General features: G+C 41.8%; 1 protein-coding gene across 13 annotated transcripts in view; it reads left to right on the forward strand.

Annotated features, from left to right (window-relative positions):
• The window catches only part of SYNE1 (spectrin repeat containing nuclear envelope protein 1), a 518,607-nt gene that overhangs the window by 451,505 nt on the left and 40,711 nt on the right, over nucleotides 1-26,391 (forward strand). For 12 of the 13 annotated variants that reach the window (XM_029048032.2, XM_029048087.2, XM_029048053.2 and 9 more), the window contains one exon: nucleotides 17,917-18,079. In XM_029048032.2, coding sequence (XP_028903865.1) covers nucleotides 17,917-18,079 — 163 coding nt within the window. Of the gene's footprint in view, nucleotides 1-829; nucleotides 975-17,916; nucleotides 18,080-26,391 lie in introns of those variants that run through there. The other variant, XM_029048106.2, reaches the window with a different exon arrangement.

Consider the following 26,391-nt stretch of genomic DNA (forward strand, 5'->3'; position numbering starts at 1 on the left):
GAGGTAAAATCAAGAGAACAAAATAATTGAAATAAAGTGATCAAAAAAAGCCAAAATTGAATAATAGAGAAAACCTTAAAAAATATTAAAACTATTCCTATCTCCATACTGGAGTTCAGTACAAGATCCCTTTAAGTAAGCAAACTGTAATTCTCACCAATAGTCACTTTCTTCTCTTCTCTTTCCTATATTCTACATATAGTCCTACACTACTGTTTGTCTACATTTGTGCATTCAAATAGTCTAAAGGTTCTTGCTGTCTGAAATACTTTGCAGAGGCAGAGATCTCAATTTTTACACAGACCCTGAAAGTCTGCCAGCCTCTGCCATTTTCTCTCTCTCACTTTTTCACTCTCTCTGTCTCTCAGCTGGTGCAGCAAGTAGTAGAGCACTCAGAAAATAGCAGCTGCTCCTTTCTGCTGTAATTTTCCATTCCTAGCTTCTGGGTATTAGAGTGAATCTTTTTCTCCAACTCTTCTTTCCTGAATATAAGACCAACTGCAGGAAAAATGAAGCATCCATGCAGCCAAAGACCAGTATGTGGCTATTTGACTTATTTTTGGGATTTCCTCTCCTTCGTGAGGGCGTGCCTGATGGCTTGTGGTTTCATTTGAATTTTTTTTTCCCCTTCCCCTTCTTTGGACACTCATGGCCTACATTCCAGGAGCTCAGTCCTGGCACATGTTGATGAATGTAAGTTTTATTTAGAAACATGACCACTTGTCACTGTTCAGTCTCATGTTATCAGTCAGGGTCTACCAACATTTGTTTAGTGTGAACATGCTCATAGTTCTCTACGTCAACAAAAGCAAACTTGCATCCGGACTCAGTCTCTGCGGGCTTTTGGTCTGCCTGTTTTTGCTTGGAATACTGGAAATTTTCATGGTGCTGGTGAAAGATTTGTGTGTCACAAGGATGGCTGATGACGGCGGTGTGGATGCAGACCTCCCTGAATGTAACTGCGATGTCACAAGGCAGGCATCTACTTGAGTTTCTTCCATTGTGCATAGCTTTCATGGGAGCATTTGCAGTAGATAGAGCAAACTAGCTTCAGAAGCATTAATATGTGGTTATTTTGCAGCAAGGTTTAGAAATTGTTGCACTGGTGGAACACATTTCCCCTATTAGAATTGAGAGCATGAATACAAATGTTGCCTACTTTGATGATATCTTAATGTTGCAATTGCCTTTATACCGCATGTGTCATGCAATCGATATGGCTACAGTGAAGGGGCAGGGACATTTGAAAGCATTCAAATATTTAGGGTTGCTAAAGTAGCCCCTCCTCTGCTTTGAAAAGGATGGGTCAGTAAAAACTTGTGAAGGAGTTTTATACAACTCTTACAGTTGGGATCTGAAATTTTTTTCTTGTAAAATAATTAAAATCTATTTTCTTCCGATATTTAGCACACATTTATTTCTAAAGAGTTAAATGTGTGTTTATATCAGTTTTAATAAAATTATGAGGGTGGGAATTTTACTTAGGTTTTTTGAATTGTTTTGTTTGGTTTTAAAAATTGCTCTTCTCAAATAGAGGTAGTAATGTCTGTTTATACATTAATAGAGTTTATAAACAGTAATTTTTACTTTAGTGACAGAATATAATCATCCTTTCATTTGTGTGGTTGGAATTTGTTATTTTTCTGCTTGTGGATCATTATTGTTATGTTATTTGTAAGTGCTTACTATGTGTCAAGCACTGTTATAAGAACTGACAAGTTAATCAGGTCAGACACAATCCCTGTCTCACATGGAGTTCACAGTCTAATGCAAAACATATCAATGTTTTGTTTTGTTTTCCTTTTACAGCCAACTAAGTATAAGAGTTTCACAATTTTATAACATTTTATGAAAGGAATTAATGCGAAGACTAGTCCAATATTTAAAAATACGGGTACATGAAACAACTAGATTTACATTAACGAATTAGATAATTGTATATCATACTGTATTCTTCCCAGATCATTCTTTTGCCACGTTCACTAGACTACGTTTCCTAAGGGAGGTGTAATCTGCAAGGACTGACGGATTTATCAGACTTGCTAAATTTACCCAGCCTTGTGACATTACAAGTATCTATTTTGAATTGCCATTCTGGATCTTGTGCAGCTAAAAGAAATGCACCGCTTACCTTTTACAGTCATTTGTTTAAGTACACTGAACATTTTCCCAAAATAATTTCATCCCAAAAAACTGACTTGAAATGCAATGTGAAAGGGCTCATTTTAACCTATCAATCAATTAGTAGTGTTTATAAATTCCTCCTAGTCTGTAAACTCCTTGTAGGCAGGAATTGTGCCTACCGACTCTGCACACAGTAAGGACTCAATAAATGTCACTCAGTGCTTTAACACTTACTATGCTAAGTATTCTGCACTTAAGCATAATCTCTGCCTTTAAGGACTTCACAATCTAGCAGGGGAGGCAGACGTTAAAATTAATTACATATAGGAGAAGCAGTGGTAGTATAAGGATATCTACATAGATGCTATGGGGGAAAGAGTTAGGTAACAAAGTGCATTAGTCTCCGTTATGGGCGGGGAATGTGTGTGTTTATTGTTATTTTGTACTCTCCCAAGTGCTTTGTAAACAGTAAGTGCTCAATACATATGATTGAATGAATGAATGAAAGGAGAATAGGATTGGGAGATGAAAAGATAGTCAGGGAAGCCTTCCTTGAGGAGATTTGATTTTAGTAGGATTTTGAAGGTGAGGGAGTTGTAAGCAGGAAGAAGGGCAGGTGCAAGGTGTCAATGGAAAGAGACACAAGAGTGAAGTGCAGTAAGTAGGTTGGTATGAGAAGGGTAATGTGCGTGAACTGGCTTGTGGTGGGAGAGGAATGAAACTAAGAAAGAGAGAGTTGGTTGGGTGCCTTGAAGCCTTTGGTGAGGGCTTCTGTTTGATGTGGTTATGGATGGGCATCCATTGGAGGTATTTGAGGAGTGGGGAGATGCATGCAGAATGATTTTTTTTTTTTTGAAAATGATCCAGGCAGCAAAGTGAAGTAAGGAGTAATAGGGAACGGAGGTAAGGAGGTCAGTGAAGAGGCTGATACATTAGTTGGAATGGAATTAAAGTGTTTGGATCACTGAACTAGCAGTTTGGATGGAGATCAAGGGGCAAATTTTAGAGATGCTGTGAAGATAGAATGGTCAGGATTTGGTGACAGACTGAATATGTGAGTTAAATGAGAGGCATGAGTCATGACTGATGTGACTGATGGTTGTGGCCTTGTAAAACAAGGAGGATGGTGGTATTGTCTACAGTGATGGGGGATTATGGCAATGAAGGAATACCTGGTTGAGAGCACCCAAAGGGTATTTTAAGTGTTGATTTTCTGTTCTGGGTTTTTATTAACAGCAGATTATTCAGTTTGGTACAAATTAAAAATTATGAAATGAAGCAGGTCAGCTTTCCAGTCATTACTGTGGGATTTATAGAGGCTATGCCTGGCTCCCTTAGGGAAGGAGACAGAAAGGAGGAAAGGGTGGGCAGAAAGTGAGGGAGAATGAGAAAAGGAGTGAAAAGAACAAAGGAGAGATAAGGGCAGGTAATTAGGAGATTTACTTCTTCCTGTTCTGCTGCCCAGGGTGCCACTTGTACACCTCTGCTGCCCAGCCCTGTCAGATTTGCTGAGACTGAATGGCACTTCCTTCTGGCTCCAGCTGCTCTTCTGCCAATCAGATAGCATCAGTGCCAACAAGTCACATGCAGGCTTCCTCAGTCAATCCAGTCAGTGGTATTCATTGATTGCTTACTGTGTGCAGAGCAGTATACTAAGCGCTTGGAAAGTACAATTTGGGCACTGCACAATATTACTGAATCATGGAATTGATTTGGCCAATGTGGGTGGCACATTATTTATTTGACTAGTGAATAAGACATGCTTCCATTCTGCGCTTTCTCTAAGTGAGCTGAAAATGAACTTTGAACTCTTAGCCAACTGAGCTCCCAGAAAGAGAGAGTGTGAGTGGTACTGCCTAAGCCAGAAGCACTGAAATTATAATGTTGGTATTTGTTAAATGCTTACTATGTGCAAAGCACTGTTCTAAGCGCTGGGGTAGATACAGGGTAATCAGGTTGTCCCACATGGGACTCACAGTTAATCCCCATTTTACAGATGAGGTAACTGAGGCACAGAGAAGTGAAGTGCCTTGCCCATAGTCACACAGCTAAGTGGCAGAGCTGGGATTCGAACCCATGACCTCTGACTCCCAAGCCCGAGCTCTTTCCACCGAGCCACGCTGCTTCTCTCCTGTGGGTGGGGTCTCAGGACCACGACTTGTCTATCATTCTCTTCAGGAGACTCCATCATTGTCCTTTATCAAGGAGGGTAAAGGTTATTCTGTGACTAGTCCCAAAGGAAACCCTTTTGTATAAGAAGGGTACTCCTCTACTTGGGTGTAGAGTGCTCCTGATCTATTAATCAGTCAATCACATTTACTGAGTGCTTACTGTGTGCAGGACACTGTACTAAGCACTTGGGAAGGTACAATATGCCAGATTTGGTAGACATGCTTCTGCTCACAACAAGCAGGTGTAGAATTTTAAGCTTCTGACAGCTGAGTGCCTAAGTTTAGGCCTTGATTTTTCTACTTTTCATGTTGCCAGGTCTCATGAGAGTTCATTCCCACAGATGCAGATGAAAAGAAATGTTCAAAATTGTATATTGAATGTCTAGTATAGTTATGTCCTCATGAATGTGCACACAGTTCTATGTACATATCTCCATCAAGTCTGCTACACTGTGTTTTCATGGCACAACATGGGCAGAACACTATTCAGGGAATGTTATGCCCACAGTGTACCTCTGACAGATTAGAATATGACTACTTACTGTTACAAGTAGATTTGATGTAGGAAGGGAGTGTAATGTCAAGGTTAAGGTCACATCTCCAAGAGACTTTCCTCAATTAAGACCTCTCTTTCATTCACTCATTGAATCGTATTTATTGAGTGCTTACTGTGTGCAGAGCACTGTACTAAGCGCTTGAAATGTACAACTCGGCAACAGATAGAGACAATCCCTGCCCAACAACAGGCTCACAGTTTAAAAGGGGGAGACAGACAGCTAAACAAAACAAGTAGTCAGGCATCAATGCCATCAAAATAAATAAATAGAGTCGTAGATATATATACATCATTAATAAGCTAGAGTAATAAATAATATATACAAATGTACACAAGTGCTGCGGAGAGGGGAAGGGGGTAGAGCAGGAGGAGGGCATAGGGGCAATGGGGAGGGAAGGAGGGGCAGAGGGAAAGGGAGGAGTCAGTGTAGGAAGGCTTCCTGGAGGAGGTGAGCTCTCAGGGCTTCGAACAGTTTTTCATAATGCAAGATTCTTATGAATTTGTTTACTCTTGCAAGACAGATGAGTTTTAACTAATTCACGGTCTTTACCCTTACAAGATAACCTCCTAACTAGCTCGATCATTCATTCAATAGTACTTATTGAGTGCTTACTATGTGCAGAGCACTGTACTAAGTGCTTGGAATGTACAATTTGCCACAGATAGAGGCAATCCCTGCCCAGTGACAGGCTCTCAGTCTAATCGGGGGAGACAGACGGACAAAAACAAGACAACATAATCATGATAAATAGAATCAAGGGGATGGACACTTCATTAGCAAAATAAATAGGGTAATAAAATATATACAAATGAGCACAGTGCTGAGGGGAGGGGAAAAGGGAGGGGGAGGAGCAGAGGGAAAGGAGGCTTTGCTGAGGGGAGGTGAAGGGGGAAGGGGGAGGAGCAGAGGGCAGATGGGGAGCAGAAAGGGAGCAGAGGGAAAAGGGGTAGCTCATCTGGGAAGGCCTCTCAGAGGAGGTGAGCTCTCAGTAGGGCTTTGAAGAGGGGAAGAGAATTAGTTTGGCGGAGGTGAAGAGGGAGGGCATTCCAGGTCAGCGGGAGGACCTGGGCCAGAGGTCGACGGCGGGATAGGCATGAATGGGGGATAGTGAGGAGGTGAGCAGCACAGGAGCAGAGCATGCAGGGTGGGCAGTAGAAAGAGAGAAGGGAGGTGAGGTAGGAGGGGGCAAGGTGATGGAGAGCCTTGAAGCTAAGAGTGAGGAGTTTTTGTTTCTTGCAGAGGTTGATAGGCAACCACTGGAGGTTTTTAAGGAAGGGAGTGACATGCCCAGAGTGTTTCTGCAGGAAGATGATCCATCAGCAGAATGAAGAATAGACTGGAGTGGGGAGAAACAGGAGGAAGGGAGATCAGAGAGAAGGCTGAACACAGTAATCCAGCCAGGATATTATGAGAGCTTGTGCCAGCACGATAGCCATTTGGATGGAGAGGAAAGAGTGGATCTTGGCAATATTGTAATGGTGAGACCAGCAGGTATTGGTGATGGATTGGATGTGTGGGGTGAATGAAAGAGCTAAGTCAAGGATGACACCAAGGCTGCGGGCGTCCACAGTGACAGGGAACTCAGAGAGAAGACAGGGTTTGGGAGGAAAGATAAGGAGCTCAGTTTTGGACATGTTGAGTTTTAGGTGGCGGGCAGACATCCAGATGGAGACGTCCTGGAGGCAGGAGGAGATACAAGCCTGAAGGGAGGAGGAGAGAAGAGGGGAGGAGATGTAGATTTGGGTGTCATCAGCATAGAGATGATAGTTGAAGCCGTGGGAGCGAATGAGCTTACCAAGGGAGTGAGTATAGGTGGAGAACATAAGAGGGCTAAGAACTGACCCTTGAGGAACCCATACAGTTACCTGCAAGGCAAGCTCTGGGGGGACCAAGCTGGTACCAAAAGTGTTCAGGTCCAGACCTTCAAGGCAAAGGCTGACTGGCCCAAACTGGAACGAGAGGGATTCAGGGCCCAACCTGCAAGGCAAAGTCTGTGGGGCCCAAACTGGAATAAAAAGGGTTTGGGGCTCAACCTTCAAGGCAAAGGCTGTGGGGCCCAAACTGGAACAAAAAGGGTTTGGGTCAAACCTGCAAGGCAAAGGCTGGTGGGGGAAACCTGCAAGGCAAAGACTGTGGGGCCCAAACTGGAATGAAAAGGGTTCGGGGTCAAAGCTGCAAGGCGAAAGGGGAGGTCCAAACTGGAAAGAAAAACATTCGGGGCCAAACATGAAAGGCATACCCCGTGGTGCCCAAACTGGAACGAAAAGGGTTTGGGGCCAAACCTGCAAGGCAATGGCTAGGGGGGCAAACCTGTATGGCAAAGGCTGTGAGGCCCAAACTGGACGAAAAGGTTTCAGGGCCAAATCTGCAAGGCAAAAGCTGCAGGGCCCAAAGTGCAACGAAAAGGATTTGGGGCCAAGCCTGCAAGGCAAAGCATGATTGTCTCCATCTCTAATTCATTGTTCATGCTTCCCCCCTGTATGAAACACCCTATCCCTTCAAAACACAACCCATAACGTATCCCTCTACCCCTTTAAAGTCCTTCTAAAAAAGTTATTCTTTGACTAATGTTCCACTGTCCTAGCTGTGCCTTCCCGTCCTCCAGGTTAGTGCTCCAGCATACATCTGTTTATTAAATCTCTTCTATTCTTGATCTGTAGCTTTGCTTCTATTCCTGCTCATCTGTTCATTTGGAAGGCTGGTCCCACTCCCTGACCATGAACTTTATTTTTTCTTTGAAATGCGTATTTCCCAAGCACCTGGTACAGTACTTTACACCCAGTAGGCATTCACTAAATGCCGCTGTTGAGGATGATGAGTTGTTTGCATAGATTCTGTCCTTACCAAAGGTTTAGAATGCATATTTGAAAACCAAATTCATTTGTTATTATGGACAGAATGCTGCACACCTAAACGAAAAAGCAAAAATGAATGACGTTTGATTGGGCTGGGATGCATAAATGAATTTTCAAGGCAATCAAGAACAGGGTACAATTTGTACTTCTAAAGCTAGTTGGTTTCAGAAGTCTCATATTAATGGAATCATGAATCATGAGGAAGCATGTTGTAGTGTTATTTTCAACTTCCTACTAATAAAGCCGGGACTAGATTGTGAATACATTTTTGAAAACAAATTGCATGTACCTCAAAGTTAATCAACATCAACAAATATCAGTGGAAAAAATTGAATAAATTAGGATAATAAAGAATGTAAATTGAAGCAAACAGAGTGGAAAACATATGGGATACATTTTCTCCCGCAGTGCAGGTAAACAGAGAATGGTTATTAAATTAATTTTAATGGATCACTTTTTTCCGTTCATTTTATGTTCATTGCAAATTAGGGTATGGTAGATATCCAAGTTATCCATAGATTTCAGCAGCAAAACAGATATTTTTTCATTACTTATTAAGTGGATGCACATTTAATTTACGAAAAAAAGCTATGGGATTATCTGTTCTCACTTTACTTCTGTTGCTAATGTTGGTGCAGCCAATGAGATTATGAACTCCTGAGGACAGGCACCATGTCACAATGGCCTTACTACAGTGCTCAACATGAAGAAAGCATGAAATAAATACTATTATGAAAATGAACACAGTGTAGGGTTTAAACCAGGTAAATCTTTCCAAGTCATTTTCATCAAGAATAACAAACTCATTCCTGTGAATGATTTTCTTATGTAGTTATACATTTGCTTGCAGGCATGCAGGCTTTTTTAAAAAGCTGCAGATTATTAATTCCTTGAAAAATAATTGGGAACCCAATTGATTATTGTTAGTTGTAACAAAAGAAAATTAAATTGATGAGTAGAGTAATCCCTATTCATTTTTTGCACATACATTGCTAAAGGGCAGGGTTTCTATGAGCCAAGGACACTAGTCTGAGATCAGAGGAGAAAAAAAGACAGGGAAGGGGAGAAACCAAGAAGAGAGGCAGGCGGGCAAACTTATGTCCGGTCCCTCTTATGCCTTCGCCTAATTGACCATCCTTTCGGACCACTGGTCAGTCATAGCAGTCAGCTAACATCCATCCTCTCCCCAGTACTGCTCCTGGCATCTATCTTGAGATGCAGGATCACCGCAGCTGGTGTCATTAGCCATGGCCTGGAGCAGCTGTGTGAAGAGCAACCCACCTCCACCCCGTCCCCATCCCCACTTGGGGAGAACAGCCCCCGCCCTGAGAGCATCACCTGGCAACACTAGCTGTGGTACTCTGGGATACTTTGAGCAGGGAATTTGCTTCTGGGAAAAGGTGAGGGAAGAGGCTTATGTATCCATCAGTCAATCATATTTATTGAGCACTTATTGTATGTGGAGCATTGTACTAAGCACCTAGCAGTGTACAATATAAAAGAGTTGGTATACATGTTCCCTGCCCACAACGAGCTTACAATCTAGAGGACTGTAGCTCATTTGACACCCTATTATCTGGCTGTCCTCTACTTTGCTTGTGTACAACAGCTGTATCTCAGTTAGCGCATATCCTCCTCAAGGGCAGGAATTCTCAAGTTTTAATTTGTGCTGTGCACCTTATAGTTGGGCCAAGCATCCATGAGTGTTTAGTAAATATTAAATTAACTGAAAATAGACTATGTGAATTCTAAATGAATGAATAAATATTGCATAAAGTTTTTTTTTAAATTACAAATATGCCTTTAGTACAGCTGGTGGGTGAGGTTTTTGTGGCAGTAATTGGTGAGGAACTTTGCTTTGTGAAAGGCCTGCTATTTTCTCAACCTAAATAAATATTATGAATTTCATAAGGGAACAATATTTAAGGAATGGATTTGGAGGGTAAGAGTAAGGAATATTATTGTTAACCGATCTTTCACTTGTACTACATAATCATTTGGATTAAACAACGGGTACATGACAGGAATTGGTTTGCTAATCTATTCTGTCTACATTTACTGTTGTTATCAATGGGATTTATTATGTGGCAAACACTGTACTAAATGCTGTGGTAGATACAAGATAGTCACATTGGATACAGTCCTTATCCCTAATGGGGCTCACAATCTGAGTAAGATTTACTCCTCATTTTACAGATGAGGATGCTGAGGCCCAGAGAAGGTCACACAGCAGACAAATGGCAGAGCGGGGATTAGAACTCAAGAACTCTGACTCTACGTGCTGTGCCCTTTCCACTAGGCCATGTTTCTTCTCATGTGTTGAATACTTAGTGCAGAGCACTGTACTAAGCACTTGAGACAATGCAGTCGAGCTGTAGAGACAATCCCTGCCTTCGAAGATCTTCCAATGCAGCAGTGATTGAATATTTGCATGGCTTCTGAGAAAGCCTTGTTGTTCTACGAGCTACCCCTCTGTGCCCTCCCTCTCATTAGTGGCACTTATTCTGTGCAGGGCTTGGGCGAGTACAATATAACAGAGTTGGGCGATACATCCCCTGCCCACAAGGAGTTTATAGTCTGTAAGGGAACACAGACATTAATATAAAGTAGTGAATTACAAATATGTACTTCAGTGCTGTGAGGGGTAAATAAAGGGTACAAATCCAAGGGCAAGGGTGGCTCAGAAGGGCATGGGAGAAAGGAAATGAAGATCTAGTCGAGGAAAGCCTGGAAATCTCCTGCTTGGGGGTAACTTTGTAAGGCCTCTGCTCGGGGGTTGCATAACTCTGTGAAGCCTCTGCTCTGGGGTCAAGTAACTCTGTGAGGTCTCTGCTCAGGGGTCATGTAACTCTGTAAAATCTCTGCTTGGAGGTCACGTAACCCAGAGCCCTCCTCTTGGGGATCGCGTAACTCAGTAACTATAAAAATATGCCTCTTGGTTGCCTGCCACATCTGAGGCAACCTTTCTGCAGGGTGTGTTGGGAGAGGTGGTGATGGCAGTAACAGCAGCACTTGGTGTCAGGCAGCACGTCGGCCACAACGTCTGAGCTCGGTACCAGGGAGCATCTGTGGTGGAGTGGGTGGGGAAAGGACTGCTGAGAGGAAACGTCTGGAGGACTCCTCGGTTCTTTTTGAGGACTTGACATTAATATCCTTGATGACCTTGGAGAAAACCAGTGCCGGATCAATCAATCAATCAGTTGTATTTATTGAGCACTTACCGTGTGTATCGCACTTTACTAAGTGCTTGGGAGAGTACAATATAACAGAGTTGGTAGACACATTCTCTGTCGTCAGTGAGCTTACAGTCTAGTGGGGGAGACAGGCACTGATATATATAAATTAATTATGAATATGGGGGTGGATGCAGATGGAGAAGAGGAGGAGACCCAGGAAAAAGCCTTGAGGAACACCCACAATTGGGGGGTGGGAGGCAGAGGGGGATCCCGCAAAGAGATTGAGAAAGAATGGCTGGAGAGGTAGGAGAACCAGGAGAGAACACTGTCAGTGTAGCCGAGGTTGTCGACAAGGTTGAAGGCAGGTGAGAGGCTGAAGAGGATTAAGAAGGAGTAGAGGCTGTTGATTTGACAAGAAGGAGATGATTTGTGATCTTTGAGAGGGTGGTTTCTGTGGAGTGAAGGGTACTGAAGCCAGATTGGAGGGGTTCAAGGAAAGAATTGGAGGAGAGGAACTTGGAATGATGTATGTAGACAACTCACTCAAGGATCTTAGAGAAGACTGGTAGGAGGGAGATGGGGGTGACAACTGGAGGGAGCCTTGGGGACAAGGGAGAGTTTTTTTTAGAGGGGAGACATGAACATGTTTAAAAGCAGTGTGGAAGAAGCCACTGGAGAGTGAACAGTTGAAGATAGCTGTCAGGGAGGGAAAAAGGCAAGTACTTTGATAAGGTATGAAAGGATGGGGGATAACCATGTGGAGGTGGTAAATTTTGAGAGAAGGCAGGAGATCTCTTGAGGTACTTCAGGGAAAGATGGGAGAGTTGAAGAAGGGGCAGGAGGAGGGAGGGACTGGAGAAGAGCAAGGGAGGTTTTAGGGAGATCTCACCTAATAGTTTCAAGTTTCTCAATGAAGTAGGTAGCCAGGTCATTAGGGGCAAGAGATGGAGGAGGCAGGGGATGGGTTAGAGGAAGAAGTTAAATATCTGGAACGACTGGTGAGGGCAGTGGTCTTGGGTGTCAGTAATGTTGGAGAAATAATTTTGCTGGGCAGAGTTAAGCAGGCAAGAATGATCTTAAGGTGGATGAGGTTGGCCTGATATCTAAATTTCTGCCAGCAATGCTCTGCAGCTTGTATACAGGAGTGAAAGAAGCAGAATATGGAGGTGATCTAGGGCTGTAGGTTAGTGGTATGAGATTAAGAAAGGGGTAGGGGGCAAGTGAGTTGAGTTCAGGAAAGAGGATGGCATTGAGGGTATAAATTCAGTCATCAAGGAAAGGTAGTTTGGATAAGGAGGCTAAATGGGGCGTGCTGCCTTGAGAAAATGCCTTGAGTTGCAGAAAGAGCAGGAAGGAATTGCTGCGAATGGTGGAAGGAATGGTGGGTGCAGGGTGATTTCTGGTAAAGCAGGAAGGGTCTGGGACCTGTTAGCTGGCAGCTTTTTCTCATCTTCCTCACAAGTCTTCCAGCAAGTGGTGGGAGGGTTGGCTCAGTTGTGCTTCTTTTCCTTGTTGAGAGCAGTCTGGACCCAGACTTTCAGACCAGGAAAGTGATGGTAAATGGGGAGTGGCCCAACCTGCCCCCTCCCCTCACCCACCCATTCCTCTCTATTAATGACAAAACTGAGCCTTAATGTACTTGAGGAAAGGGAGAGTTGCTTTAATAAGGGAGCTCAAAGATGGGCAATCTGAGGAATTCTCCGAACAAGAGGGTTGCTGTCTATAAAGATGGATTGGCTTCACGAGGTACCTAAAAAGCAGTTAGTTGAAAGAAGAAAAATACTTGAATTATGCAGCCCATGTTACTTCAAGGTTTCTCTACTTAGTTGTTTGGCTCAATTGTATAAATGGAAAAAAGATGATTCATTGGAGAGCGGATCAGTTATTCAGGACTGTGTTTGTCAACTATGTTGAAGGGAATAGTTCACCTACATTTGCAAGACTCATCTGAATAACATAAGCAAATGGTGTTAAACCAGTGTGAATTGCCAGTGTGCGAATTCTCTTTATCAACCTCATTTGGCTAAGAAAGACTCTTGGAGGTGCTTTTCAGTCCAGTTGAGATTGGAAAGTGTATAACAGTGATTGATCTGTTTGTGTTGAACATGTTGATCTGCATAAGTTCCCCATGCATTTTTAAAATATTGGTTCATGGAATTGCCAAGTGGAAAGGAAGGAGACTCAGTAACATTAGCATGCAAGACTGAAATTATTTCATTTCTTTCTAAAAATTAGTTCTATTCTGTTTATTTAAAACCCTTAACTGTCTTTTCTGAAATACCTGCCTTTAAGAGAACAAAATAAATAGATTTGCATGAATAGATTTTATTTGTCGCAAAAAGGATTTTAATTAATTTGAAATGTAATAATGCTAATGTGACCTCATTGGTTGGTTGGTTGATTTTTAGTTAGGACAGTCATTAATTATTGGAGTCTGTCTTTTTGGTTTCGTCTCTGTTTGCCTCTATTCTCTATCTTTCTGCATTTTTTATGTTATTTGTTAAGCATTTACTATACTCCAGGTCCTGTACTAAGCACTGGGGTAGATACAAGTTAATCAGGTTGGACTCACACCTTGACCCACATGGGGCTCAAAGTCTTGACCCATATTTTACAGATGAGGAAATAGAGGTACAGAGAAGTTCAGTGATTTGCCCAAGGTCAGTACCGCAACAAGTGGCAGAGCTGGGATTAGAACCCAGGTCCTTCTGACTCCTAGCCCCATATTATAGCTACTGGGCCATGCTTCTTCTCTAATCTTCTTCCTTGTTCATACCTGCCCTTTCTTGGCCATTCATATCTGTCTTTGAACTCATTAAAATCTCATCATTTCATGATAATAATAATAATAATAATGATAATTAAGGTATTTGTTAAGCACCTACCATGTGCCAGGCCCTGTGCTAAGTGCTGGAGTAGATACAAGCAAATCAGGTTGGACACAGTCCCTGTCCCACAAAGGGCTCACACTCTTCATCCGCATTTTACAGATATGAAGCACAGAGAAGTGAAATGGCTTGCCCAAGGCCACACAGCAGACAAGTGGCAGAGCCAAAATTAGAACCCATGACCTTGGTGTTTTATATAAAATTATTTTGAATAGAGATTTTCACACTAAGATTAGCATATATTGATTGAGCTGCCATGAAATTTGAAAGGAATTGTAGAATGTACAAGTGTGCTTAATTTGTAGACTTAGCTTTTCAACACAGTAGTGTTATAAGGCCATGCATTATGTAAATGGTGCTTTTTTTAACCTCCATTCAAACAAATGCTCCTTATCAGTTAATAGTATTTATTGAGCGTTTACTATGTGCAGAGCACTGTACTTAGCACTTGGAAGAGTAGAGTATAACAGAGTTGGTAGACAAATTCCCTGCCCACAAGAATCTTATAATCTAGAGGGAGAGACAGTCATTAATGTAAATAAATAAATTTTGGAATATATGTAAGTGCTGATGATGGTGTGAATACTAAGTGCCCAAAGGGTACAGATCCTAGGGCACAAGGGAGAAGGAGGGAGCTGGGGAAACCAGGGCTTAATTGGGGAAGGCCTTTTGGAGGAGATGTGACCTTAATAAGGCTTTGAAGGGGGGAGAGTGGTGGTCTGGCATATAATAATAATAATGATATTTGTTAATCACTTACTATGTGCAAAGCACTGTTCTAAGTGCTGGGGGGATACAAGGTGATCAGGTTGTCCTAAGTGGGGCTCACAGTCATAATCCTCATTTTACAGATGAGGAAACTGAGGCACAGAGAAGTTAAGTGACTTGCCCAAAGTCACACAGCTGACAAGTGGCGGAGTCAGGATTAGAACCCGTGACTCTGACTCCCAAGCCCATGCTTTTTCCACTGAGCCATGCTGCTATGTGGAGGGGGGAGGGAGGACCAGTCCAGCAGGAGGATTTGGGAAGGGATTAGTGGTGAGATAGACAAGATCAGGGCACAGTGTACAAGGAAATGCTAGAGGAGCTAAGTACATGGGCTGGGCCGTAGTAGATCAGCGAGGTAAGGTGGGAGGGAGAAATCTGATTGAGTGCTTTAAAGCTAATGTTAAAGAGTTTCTGTTTGATGAGGAGGTAGATGGGGAACAACTGAAGGTTCTTGAAAATAATCTGAGTAGCAGAGTGAAGTGTGAACTGGAGTAGGGAGACTCAGTGAGGAGGCATAGCAGGATAGGATAAGTACTTGGATCAGCATAGAGGCAGTTCAGATGGAGAGGAAAGGGCAGATTTTAGCGATGTTGGGAAGGTAAAACAGAGAGCATTTCGTACAGATTGAATATGTGGGTTCTTTGAGAGAGATGAGTTGAAGATGATGCCATGGTTATGGACTTGTGAAATAGGGAGGATAGTGGTACTGTAAACAGTGATGAGTAAGGCAGAGAGGGGACAGGCTTTGGGAGGGAAGATGAGTTTTGTTTTGGATGGGTTTAGTTTCAAGTGTCAGCAGGACATCCGGGTAGCGATGTCCTGCTAGGAGGAAATGTGAGACTGCCAAGGAGGTCAGGGCTGGAGAGATAAATTTGGAAGGGTAAGGAAACAAATAGTGGATTTTCAAGACAGAGCAGTAAAATAGTAGTAGAACTCAAGAAGCCCGATAACAAAATGGAGGAGCTTTTATTTTCATCGTGGATTGTTTTCAGGCATATCCTGATGAAAAGTTTTGATTTTAAATCGCCATGTCAGAATCAAATAATTTTCACTTGTGGAAACTTTACAAATGTCCATATTGTTTCCTAACCCATATCACTCATTCCCAAAAGAAATATAGGCTGTGGTACACAATGCAGTTATGATGCATGTGGGCAAAATGCATCTGGCAAAATCAGATACAGCATGCAGTCGATGTAATCCAGCCTGCCAGTTTGTTCATCTGTGCCCTAAAGTGGACCTTCTTCTGCACTGTTGAGATGGTTCTGCACCTTGAGTTTAGCATGACATAACTGACCAATTCCAGCTGAATTTACATGCACTGGCACCAAGTTGGTGACTTACTTGAACTACGATTGATTCCTTTCCATGTTTAATTCATGTCCTGGCCAAGTTAGTGCCTGGTATAATGGGCAGAGCACTGTACTAAGCACTTGGGGAAAGTACAGTACAATAAAGTTGGTTGATGTTATCCCTTCCCACAGTATACAGAGGGAGATTCCAGATACAGGAATTATTAAAGAATAAGAATGTTTAAGTAAGAAATGTGGGGCTGGAGTGAATATGAAAGAACTTAAGTGCTTATCCCCTAGAACACAGCTTCACATCATCTTCATCAATGGTATTTATTGAGTGTGTACTGTGTGCAGAGCACTGTACTAAGCATGTGGGAGAATACAACAGAGCTGATAGACACATTCCCTTCCAAAAGTGAACTTGCAGTCTATCAATCATATTTATTGAGCATTTACTCTGTAGAGAGCACTGTACTAAGTGCTTGGGAGAGTACAATAAAACGAAGTTGGAAGATATGTAGCCTGCTCACAAACTTACAGTCTAGAGGGGGGAGACAGACATAAATATAAATAAATCTAACCTTAACATGGGTAAACTCCAGGAAGCTGGGTACAAGGTCATCACCTTGCCATCTTTCAGTTAATGGATGATGAAAATAATGATTTTCCATAGCATTGAAAAAAATCAAACTTTGCAGGAAGTGGGAAAACACGAAGGCCCTATAGTTAAGTATTTTAAGAAGCAGTGAAGGTTGTCTCTCCGGCTTTGCTCCTGGGTCTCTGGTCAAAACAGTACAGTGACCTACTTCATGTTGTGTTGGTTTTATAGGCGGGGGGGTGCCTCTGTTGACCGTGCTGAGAAATCCAGATTCGAAACTGGGATAATACAGAACCAAACTGCTGCTTCTCTTTCCTCTCCTCCCATTTCATCTGTAAATTCATATGGAAATATCCTAGTGCTTTATCCCACTGCAATAAACTGTGTGGAGGTTAAACTAGAGCTTAATTTTCCATTAAAACGTTTAGGAATAAATCATGACTAAAAATCAGAGATTTTCTTGGTCACAATATGCTTCTCAGTCACCACATTCTTTCTGGAAACGCCCTTATATAGCTTGCAATCTGGTAATGAATCAATATGGTAAGAACAGGTCTAATGAAAGAAATAGATTAAAAAGTTAAGTTGATTTAGCTGAGATGAGAAGGCATTTTTAATGTAAATATTTATTAGCATATACACACAAAATGAGAGAATTGTGATGAACTTCAGTTGGTGTGATGCCATGGATCGGTGAGGGTAATGGTGAATTTCTGAAACGGAGCCCACTGAGGCTTAGTGAATTGTTTCAACTCCAATAGAGTTCTTTTTAAAAAAAATACACAAACACGTTGCCTTTTAAATTAATTTTATTGTCTATCACTCAGTCATTTATTGAGCACTTACTTTGTGCAGAGCACTGTACTAAGTTCTTAGAAAGCAGCATGGTGTAGTGAGTGGAAAATGCATGGAACCGGGAGTCAGAAGGTGATGGATTCTAATCCCATCTCCGTCATTTGTCTTCTGTATGGCTTTGGGCATGTCACTTCACTTTTCTGTGCCTCAGTTTCCTCATCTGTGCCCCATTTGGGACAGGGACTGTGTCCAATCTGATTTGCTTGTATCCACCCCAGTGCTTAGTACACTGCCTGGCACATAACACTTAACAAATACCATTATTATTATTATTGGGAGAGTACAATACAACAGAATTACCAGACACATTCTCTGGCCATAAGAACTTAAAGTCTAGGCTTAACTTAGGTTATGCCATTTAAATTTAATTATTGTTGGGGTTTTATAAGTGTCATATTACTAGAGATGCTCTATGATTTTGGAGCCCTGTTTCACCAAAAGTCAAATTAAAATATCCCAGTTTCTTTTACTCTGACAGGCACCTAAATTTTCCAAAGTTAAGATGCAACATTTTTTTTTTCATTAGGGGTTTGTCCAGGCCTAACATGTCAGTTTTCCCAATCTCTTAAGTGTTATGTGAAAATGATGTCCCTTTATGAAGCCACTTGTTTATGTGTCTCCTCTGAAAGGGTGAAGAAACTGAAGGAGACGTTGGTCGCCGTGCAGCAGCTGGATAAGAACATGAGCATCTTGAGATCCTGGCTCTCCCACATCGAGTCAGAGCTGTCCAAGCCCATTGTCTACGAAACCTGCGATTCTGAGGAAATACAAAGGAAGCTGAATGAGCAGCAGGTAAAAAAAAAAAATGAGTAGAAGAATTGAAAAATGGCCTACAAAATAACCAAAGTCCTGGCAGAGATGCATTGGTGTGGGGTAACCACAGCAAGGTATGTGTTTGGGCAGAAAAAGCAGCCTGCTGCTGAGAGAGTGCCCTAGGGCAGAGAAGAAGGGCTTAAACAGATGGTGCTTTTGGCATCATTCTCAGAGCGTCTGCTGCCCAGCTCTTATCGTCGGATCATCAGGGAATTTCTTGCTGGGCCAAATGAGAGGTAAGTCTCTGTCTGTGGTGGAGTGTCCCAGAACAATAGTTACCTTTGTGCATTTTTTTCATGGGCCATGGATTTAATGCCAGTTTCCACAGGCTTCAATCAGCTTTTGCTATCCTGCAAGACTTGGGGACAGCTTGAAAAATAATCATTTTCTGATTTGTCCTTTTTAAATATGTCTGATTTCTCTTGCATGAGGAAGTTGCATGAGTTAGGCCAGGCTCACATTAGGTTTTCCATGGGTGTGTGACTGGAAAAACCAGAATTCAGCTCTGGACTGCAAGGCTCGTCCCTATAAATGTCAAAAATAGCCACAACTAATTATCAGCAGTATTATGAAGGGACATAGGTGAGTTGAATTCTAGAACCCTTTTCGGGCCTGGGAGTCAGAAGGGCCTGGGTTCTAATCCTGGCTCCACCACTTGTCTTGTGTGTGACCTTGGGTAAATCACTTAACTTCTCTTTGCCTCAGTTACCTCATCTGAAAAATGGGGAATAAGACTTTGAGCCCCATTTGGGACATGGACTGGGTCCAACCTGATTAGCTTGTATCCATCCCAGCACTTTGTACAATACCTAGCACATAATAATAATAATGATAATAATGTTGGTATTTGTTAAGCGCTTATTATGTGCAGAGCACTGTTCTAAGCGCTGGAGTAGATACAGGGTAATCAGGTTGTCCCACGTGAGGCTCACAGTTAATCCCCATTTTACAGATGAGGTAACTGAGGCACAGAGAAGTGAAGTGACTTGCCCACAGTCACACAGCTGATAAGTGGCAGAGCTGGGAGTCGAACCCATGACCCCTGACTCCGAAGCCCAGGCTTTTTCCACTGAGCCACGTTGCTTCCCCAGCGTGTTAAGCACATAGTACTTAACATACCGTTTAAAAAAAAGAACAAAAAACCCCCCCAAAAACTCTCTTCCCACCTTTTGTTAGAACATAAGCGTTGCAGACTGGTTTTCCTGCCAAGTTTTCATAAGTGCTATGATCTCCATTTTCATCAAATTGGATCTTTTGGATTCTCGGTGAAAGCTCTGTTTAAACATTCACACAAATTGATATAACATTTTTCTCGGTGAGGTAAAGTTACAGAGAGAGTAGATTTTCACCCTTCAATCAAGAGAATTTTTAATTTTATTTTTGGTTGTGTATACTGTTGCAAAAATAGACTTAATCTCATTGTGGGCAGGGAATGTATAGTAATTCTGTTGTATTCTTCCAAGAACTTAGCACACTAAGCACTCAATAAATACTGATGCTTTCTATTAGAGTTCAGTGTGATTTTGCTAAATAAAGTGCATTCGCAATTGTATTTGACTATAATGCTGAGAAAAAATGTTTGAAAAGACTGCCTCCTTTACATTATAAAGTCCCCAAATAAAGCAAACATTGTGTAATTGGGTTTGAAACTAACCAGATAGATTGGAACAGGTTGGCACATAGTGCTCAAGGGAAATAAAAAAAAGTAAGAGAAAATGAATCAAACAAGAACATATGGAATAAACAGCATTCTGAAGAAATTTGGGGAAATTTTAGATGAAGGCTAGTGATGTTCAGCATAAGAATCAAGCTATGGAAAAGTAACCTACAGAACAACCATGAATGAACCAGGATTTGAAAAAATGAATAGTACTTGTGAATGCTCTCGTAATTCCAAGTAATGAATCTAGTTCTCTTCCGTAATCTGAGTGGACAGGCAGAAAATTCAGAATTATTGAGAGTTGAATGTGAAGATGTAAAATATTACAGGAATCCCTGAAGCCATTTAAGCAATTTAGAAAAAGAAATGAGTGGCCTAATGTAAAGAGCATGGGCTTGAGTTCTAATCCCAGCTCCACCACTTATCTGCTTTGTGACTTTGGGCAAATCACTGATAACTTCTCTGTGCCTCAGGTCCCTCATCTTTTAAATAGGGATTAAGACTGTGAGCCCCATGTGGGACAGAGACTGTGTTCAATCTGATTGTCTTGTATCGATACGAATGCTTAGAAAAGTAGTTTATATACACACACAGTAAGTGGTTAACAAATACCATTTTAAAAAATTGGTATCTTAAAGTGAACCTGAGCCACTGTTTTTTCTATCCTAAATTGTCAAATTTTTTATGACTGTGCATATAGAGGTGAAATGAGGAGATTGTAATGCAGTGTCTCTATTCCTTTATGTTAAGCCTAGTCAATTCTGAAAAAAGTTAGAATTACCCAAGAGAAATCTAGCAAATATAACAAACTTTTTTAAGACTCCTGGAAATTCAAATTTCTTCATGCAAGTTCCATATTAGTTTTGAAATTTAAAGAACCTAAACTAAGTTGTAATGAATCTGCAACTTCTCAGTGAATCTACTGGAAGTATATTTCTTTTAAATTATCCCAGGGGAAAATATTATTGATGGTGAAAACATACCATGGCATTTGAATTATTTTTCAAAAAAGGTGATATCATTTGAGTCTAAAAGAGGTGAATTGGTCTTTGGTCTTCCTTTTTTTATTTCCCCACCCTTTGAAGGCAAGGTTCTATAGTTTGATAAGACTGTGGATGTGTGGTTAATGAATTTCCCCCTGCCCAGCTGAAGACCACCAATTTAGCACAAAGCACTTGTCAACACCAGAAGCAGCCAGCCCAGAGCAGTTTAGGGGAGGAATCCATTCATTCATTTAATAGTATTTATTGAGCACTTACTATGTGCACAGCACTGTACTGAGTTTTTGGAATGTACAATTCGGTAACAGAGACAACCCCTGCCCTTTGACGGGCTTACAGTCTAATCAGGGGAGACAGACAAAAGCAATAGCAATAAATAGAATCAAGGGGGTGTACATCTCATTAACAAAATAAATAGGGTAATAAAAAATATATACAAATGAGCAGATGAGCACAGTGCTGAGGGGAGGGGGAGGAGCGGAGGGAAGGGGGCTTATCTGAGGGGAGTTGAAGGGGGGGTAGAGGGGCAGCAAAGGGAGCAGAGGGAAAAGGGGAAGCTCAGTCTGGGAAGACCTCTTGGAGAAGGTGAGCTAGGGAGCCATGACTAGTAAAATCCTGAGAAGCAGCATGGCATAATGGGTAGAGCACAGCCCTGGATTCTAATCCCAGCTCTGTCACATGTCTGCTGCTTGACCTTGGGCAAGTCACTTCAGTTTTCTGGACCTCAGTTTCCTCATCTGTTAAATGGGGATTAAGATTGGGACAGGAACCGTGTTCAACCTTATTTAGCCTGTGTCCAGCCCGATACAGTACAGTGCCTGGCACAAAGTAAGCACTTAATAAATAAGGTATTTATTATGATCAAGATTTTATCAGGAAACTGGTGTTCATCAGCTTCGTCAGAAGATGCAGCAAGAAGACTAAATAGTCCCTTTACTCAGACCAGTGGGAAGAACACAAGGTGCTAATGTGAGTCCTAATCAGGATTCAGTCATCTGCTGGAATTATTGACCATTGCAGATCAGCAATCAGCGGTATATATTGAGCACTTACTCTGTGCAGGGCAGTGTACTAAGTACTTGGAGAATACAATGAACTAGAGATGCTAGAGACATTCCCTGCCCAAAGGGAGCTTCAGTCTAGAGGGAGAAAGGATAGAAAGAGTAGACTGGGTTTAAATACTGGTGTGTTTGAAAGGTTAGAGAAGCAGCGTGGCTCAGTGGAAAGAGCACGGGCTTGGGAGTCAGAGGTCATGGGTTTGAATCCCGGCTCCGCCGCTTGTCAGCTGTGTGACTGTGGGCAAGTCACTTAACTCCTCTGTGCCTCAGTTACCTCATCTGTAAAATGGGGATGAAGACTGTGAGCCTCATGTGGGACAATCTGATTACCCTGTATGTACCCCAGCGCTTAGAACAGTGCTTGGCACATAGTAAGCGCTTAACAAATACCAACATTATTATTATTATTATTATTATTATTTGCTGACACACAAGGGCTTCACTGTCTGTGAAGCCTGTAGCTTTCTGAAACATGATTCCCCCTATATAGCAAACTGTACTGGACTCCATCTATTTTACCTCCCTGTTGAATCTAGCAAATAAAATTGTGTAGTATTCCTATTGTGTTGCATTCTCCCTAATGCTTAATATAATGCTCTTCACACAGTAAGTGCTCCATAATACTATTTACTGACTTACTGAAGATGACCTGGAAGCAGGAGGAAATGAAAATACTTATAAATGTGCAAAAACAAAGATAGCTGAAGGAATGTTTAATCGTATGAATAATGAACATTGAAAATGAGCTAGCAGCTAGGAATTTAAAGGAATTTAAGTGCTTTTTGCTTTCAGGAAAGTGGTATTGTATTTGGGAGCATCCACTTTAAGTATTTTAATCCAAAGGACAGAAATCAGAAATTCAAGATCATTTTTTCCACCCTTTACAACTAATTCATTAATTTAATTGTTCTGTGTTTCTGTTTCTCTAAGTAATTGGAATACTCTCTTCTAGGACTACAGTAATGTTAATGAAAAACTGTTATAACTTGGAACTCCTCAAAGTAGTGGCCTTTTAAATGTGAAGCCGCATTTTTTTTTATTATGTGCAAGTTGGGCAAGAATATAACTTGTTCAATAAAGGGCTGAAAAGTAAATATGATGAAATAATGTGCCAAATATATGCTAGGAGCTCAAGTTAATAGTGAATTGAATATTACCATATAGCGGTGGTTCTCACACTTTTTTCATACTGTTATCCTCTTCAAGAGTTGGTCAGTCTTCTCAGCATTCTTTATTATGCTCTCCCCGACACCCTAAAAATGTTCACAAAAGTGGACATCACTGCAGTTGTCAAAAATTGGAAGGGAGACCATTCAAGAGAAAGACCCTGGGAGGAAGAGAAGGCCCAATACTCCATTCAGGTAGCCCCCAACAGCAGATCAGGGCTCCGTGACCCCACCTGAACACATATCTGCATCCCTCCACCACAGCGGAAAAACACTTCACTGCAGCGATTGTTTGGTTAATGGATTCACTGATCTCGTTGACCCAGCTGTAATAAAAATGACCCAGCTGAGAAAATATCCATCAACATATTAGTGTATTTTGTAGAATTAAGTGCAGAGACCTGCACTTAGGTCTCTTTATGGCTTCCAGGCTTAAGAGGATGTACTCCGAAGTGTCCAGGCCTTCAGTTCCCAGCTCACAAGAGTGTGTTTTTCAGGCCCATCTCTGCTTCTTTTGCTTTAGCAGGCCTGCTGGTTGTATCCTCTGCTTTTTCTAATGTCATGTTGTGTGGGTATTTTTATTTCGTTGTTTGGGGTGTTTGTTAGGTGAGATAAACTGGCATGGTGCTAAAGCAGAAAGGTTGGAATGTCAGGGTTCACCTTGTAGGGAAAAATAGTAGTGAGATCAAGAACAGATTGATACCATTTAGTATACCTACACAGTGGAGTAATATAACGCTTTTTGTTAGTGATAGCATTCATTAAACCTTTACTAAATGCCAAGCATTGAAGGTGATACAAGATGATCAGATATATTTCCTGTCTCACACTGGGGTCCCAATCTGAGTGGTAGAGAGAACAGGTATCTTATCCCCATTTTACAGATGAGGACACTGAATCATAGTCAGTTCAAAAGACTTGCCCACCATGTCACACAGTAGGGCATTGGCAAAGCTGGGGAGAAAACCCAGTCTCCCAACTGCTAGTCCCAAACTCCTTTTACAATACCATATGTGTACCACACTGTATTGGAAGAGTAGCAAAGAAGCTTCCCCCAAATCTATAAATTCCAATATGTTGGCACAGCCTGGTGTGACAATGTTTAGGTGTGTATGGGCAGCAGAGTAAAGTCACAAGTCTGAAGGAGAAGCAAGAAACTTGCCGAAAAGTACATTTCCCAGAAATCCAAACCTAAAATTCCCAGGGTCACCTAGGAAAGAGAGCCAATGAAGCCTGCCAGAGTCTTTTAAAATTAGGGGAGAACTCTCTCTCCCTCTCCCATTCTCCTTCCCTCTCTCCCTCTCATCCTCTCTTCCTGTTTTCTTCCCTCTCTTCCCCCACTACCCTCCCCCCCGCAAAGGTATTTAGAAACAGCGTGGTTTAGTCGATAGAGCTCAGGCCTGGGAATTAGAAGAACCCGGGTTCTAATCCTGGCTATGCCACATATCTGCTGTGTGACCTTGGGCACATCACTTCACTTCTCTGTGCCTCAGTTAGCTCATCTATAAAGTGAGGATAAGAGTGTGAGCCCCATGTGGGCAGGAACTGTGTCCAATCTGATTAATTTGTATCTACCATAGTGCTTAAAACAGTGTTTGGCACATAGTAAACACATAACAAGTACCATGATTATTATTATTATTTGTTAAGCACTTACTATGTACCAGGCACTGAACTAAGCACTGGGTTATATACAAGCTAATCACGTTGGACACAATCCATGTCCTACACAGGGTTCATAGTCTTAATCCTCATTTTACACATGAGGTAACAGAGGCACAGAGAAGTAAAGTGACTTGCAAAAGGACATACAGAAAATAAGTGGCAGAGCTTGGATGCTGCTTCTCATCCACTAGGCCACACTGCTTCTTCATCTCTCTTTAGGTCTTGTTGTTGAGCGATTCTAATAGTTTTGTTAAAGATCCATCCATTTGCTGTGAAAAATTTGTCGGTGTAATCAATCAGTCAATTCTATTGAGTGCTTGCTGTGTGCAGAGCACTGTACTAAGCATTTTGGAAAGTACAGTACAGCTGAGTTGACATGTTCCTTGAGGGCAGGGACTCAGGAACTCAGGTCAGAGAGATCTTACAGTCTACCTAAGGAATTTTGCCTGTAAAGTTTGTGTCTACATAGAAAGTCTGTGTACTTAGAGCTGTGTATTCACTTCGATTTGCTTTAGCGTTCCCCATTTCCTCTTCCTGAAAATGTCATCAAACATCATTGTTTCAGTTCTGAGTGTCAAAGAAATGTCTGGCGGAATCCTCACAGGCCCCTCTCCCAATAACCCTGACTGACCATCACTTAAATGCCGTGTGGACAGTAAGAGCAGTCGTATGATTTGAATCACAATATGAGACACCACAAGGAGGCCAGTTGTTTGGAAGATATTTTCATAAACAAATGTCTAGGAGGCACCTCGTACTTCCCCTTTTCAGTTCATCGTTATTAAACGCAGGGAACGTGTCTGCTAATTCTGTTTTATTGTACTTTCCCTAGCACTTAGTACAGTGCTCTGCACATAGTAGCAGTGTGGCTCAGTGGAAGGAGCACGGGCTTAGGAGTCAGGAGTCAGGGGTTCTAATTCCGGCTCTGCCACTTGTCAGCTGTGTGACTTTGGGCAAGTCACTTAACTTCTCGGTGCCTCAGTTACCTCATCTGTAAAATGGGGATTAAGACCGTGAGCCTCACGTGGGACAACCTGATTAGCCTTTATCTACCCCAGTGCTTAGAACAGTGCTCGGGACATAGTAAGCGCTTAACAAATACCAACATTATTATTATTATAGCAAGAGCTCAGTAAATACCATTGATTGATCAGAATTGTTATTCTGACATTTGAGGAACTAAACTAAATAACTAAATGACATTTTGAGGAACTAAGGTTGAAGACAAGAAGGGGCCATAAGTTTCTCTGACTCTTTGATATCAGCAAAGTATAACTTTTCAGTAGGTTAGTTGGAAACAGCATGGCACTGGGAGTTAGGACACGCATCTTCTTGTTTCAACTCTGCAGCATGCCTGCTGTTTGACCTTGTATAAATCACATAACTTTGCTGTGCCTCATTTTTCTCATCTGTAAAATGGGGATGAAATCCCTGTTCTTCCTCTTTTTTAGACTGAGAGACCCACGTAGGGACAGGGATTGGGTCCGGTCTGATTATCTTTACTGTATGGTCGTTCTCTAGACTGTAAGCTCATTGTGAGCCGGGAATGCGTCAGTTTATTGTTATACTGCTCTCTCCCCAGTACAGAGCTCTGCACACAGTAAGTGCTCAATAAATACAGTTGAATGAATAAATTATATTTACCTCAGCACATAGCACAGGGGTTGACAACAAGCCTGAAAAAATACCAATATTCTTATTATTAGTACTGGGGAGGGATGCACTTGCTTAAGCAATTTTA

This window comes from Ornithorhynchus anatinus, chromosome 2 (genome assembly GCF_004115215.2).
Source record: "Ornithorhynchus anatinus isolate Pmale09 chromosome 2, mOrnAna1.pri.v4, whole genome shotgun sequence".
Lineage (NCBI taxonomy): Eukaryota > Metazoa > Chordata > Mammalia > Monotremata > Ornithorhynchidae > Ornithorhynchus > Ornithorhynchus anatinus.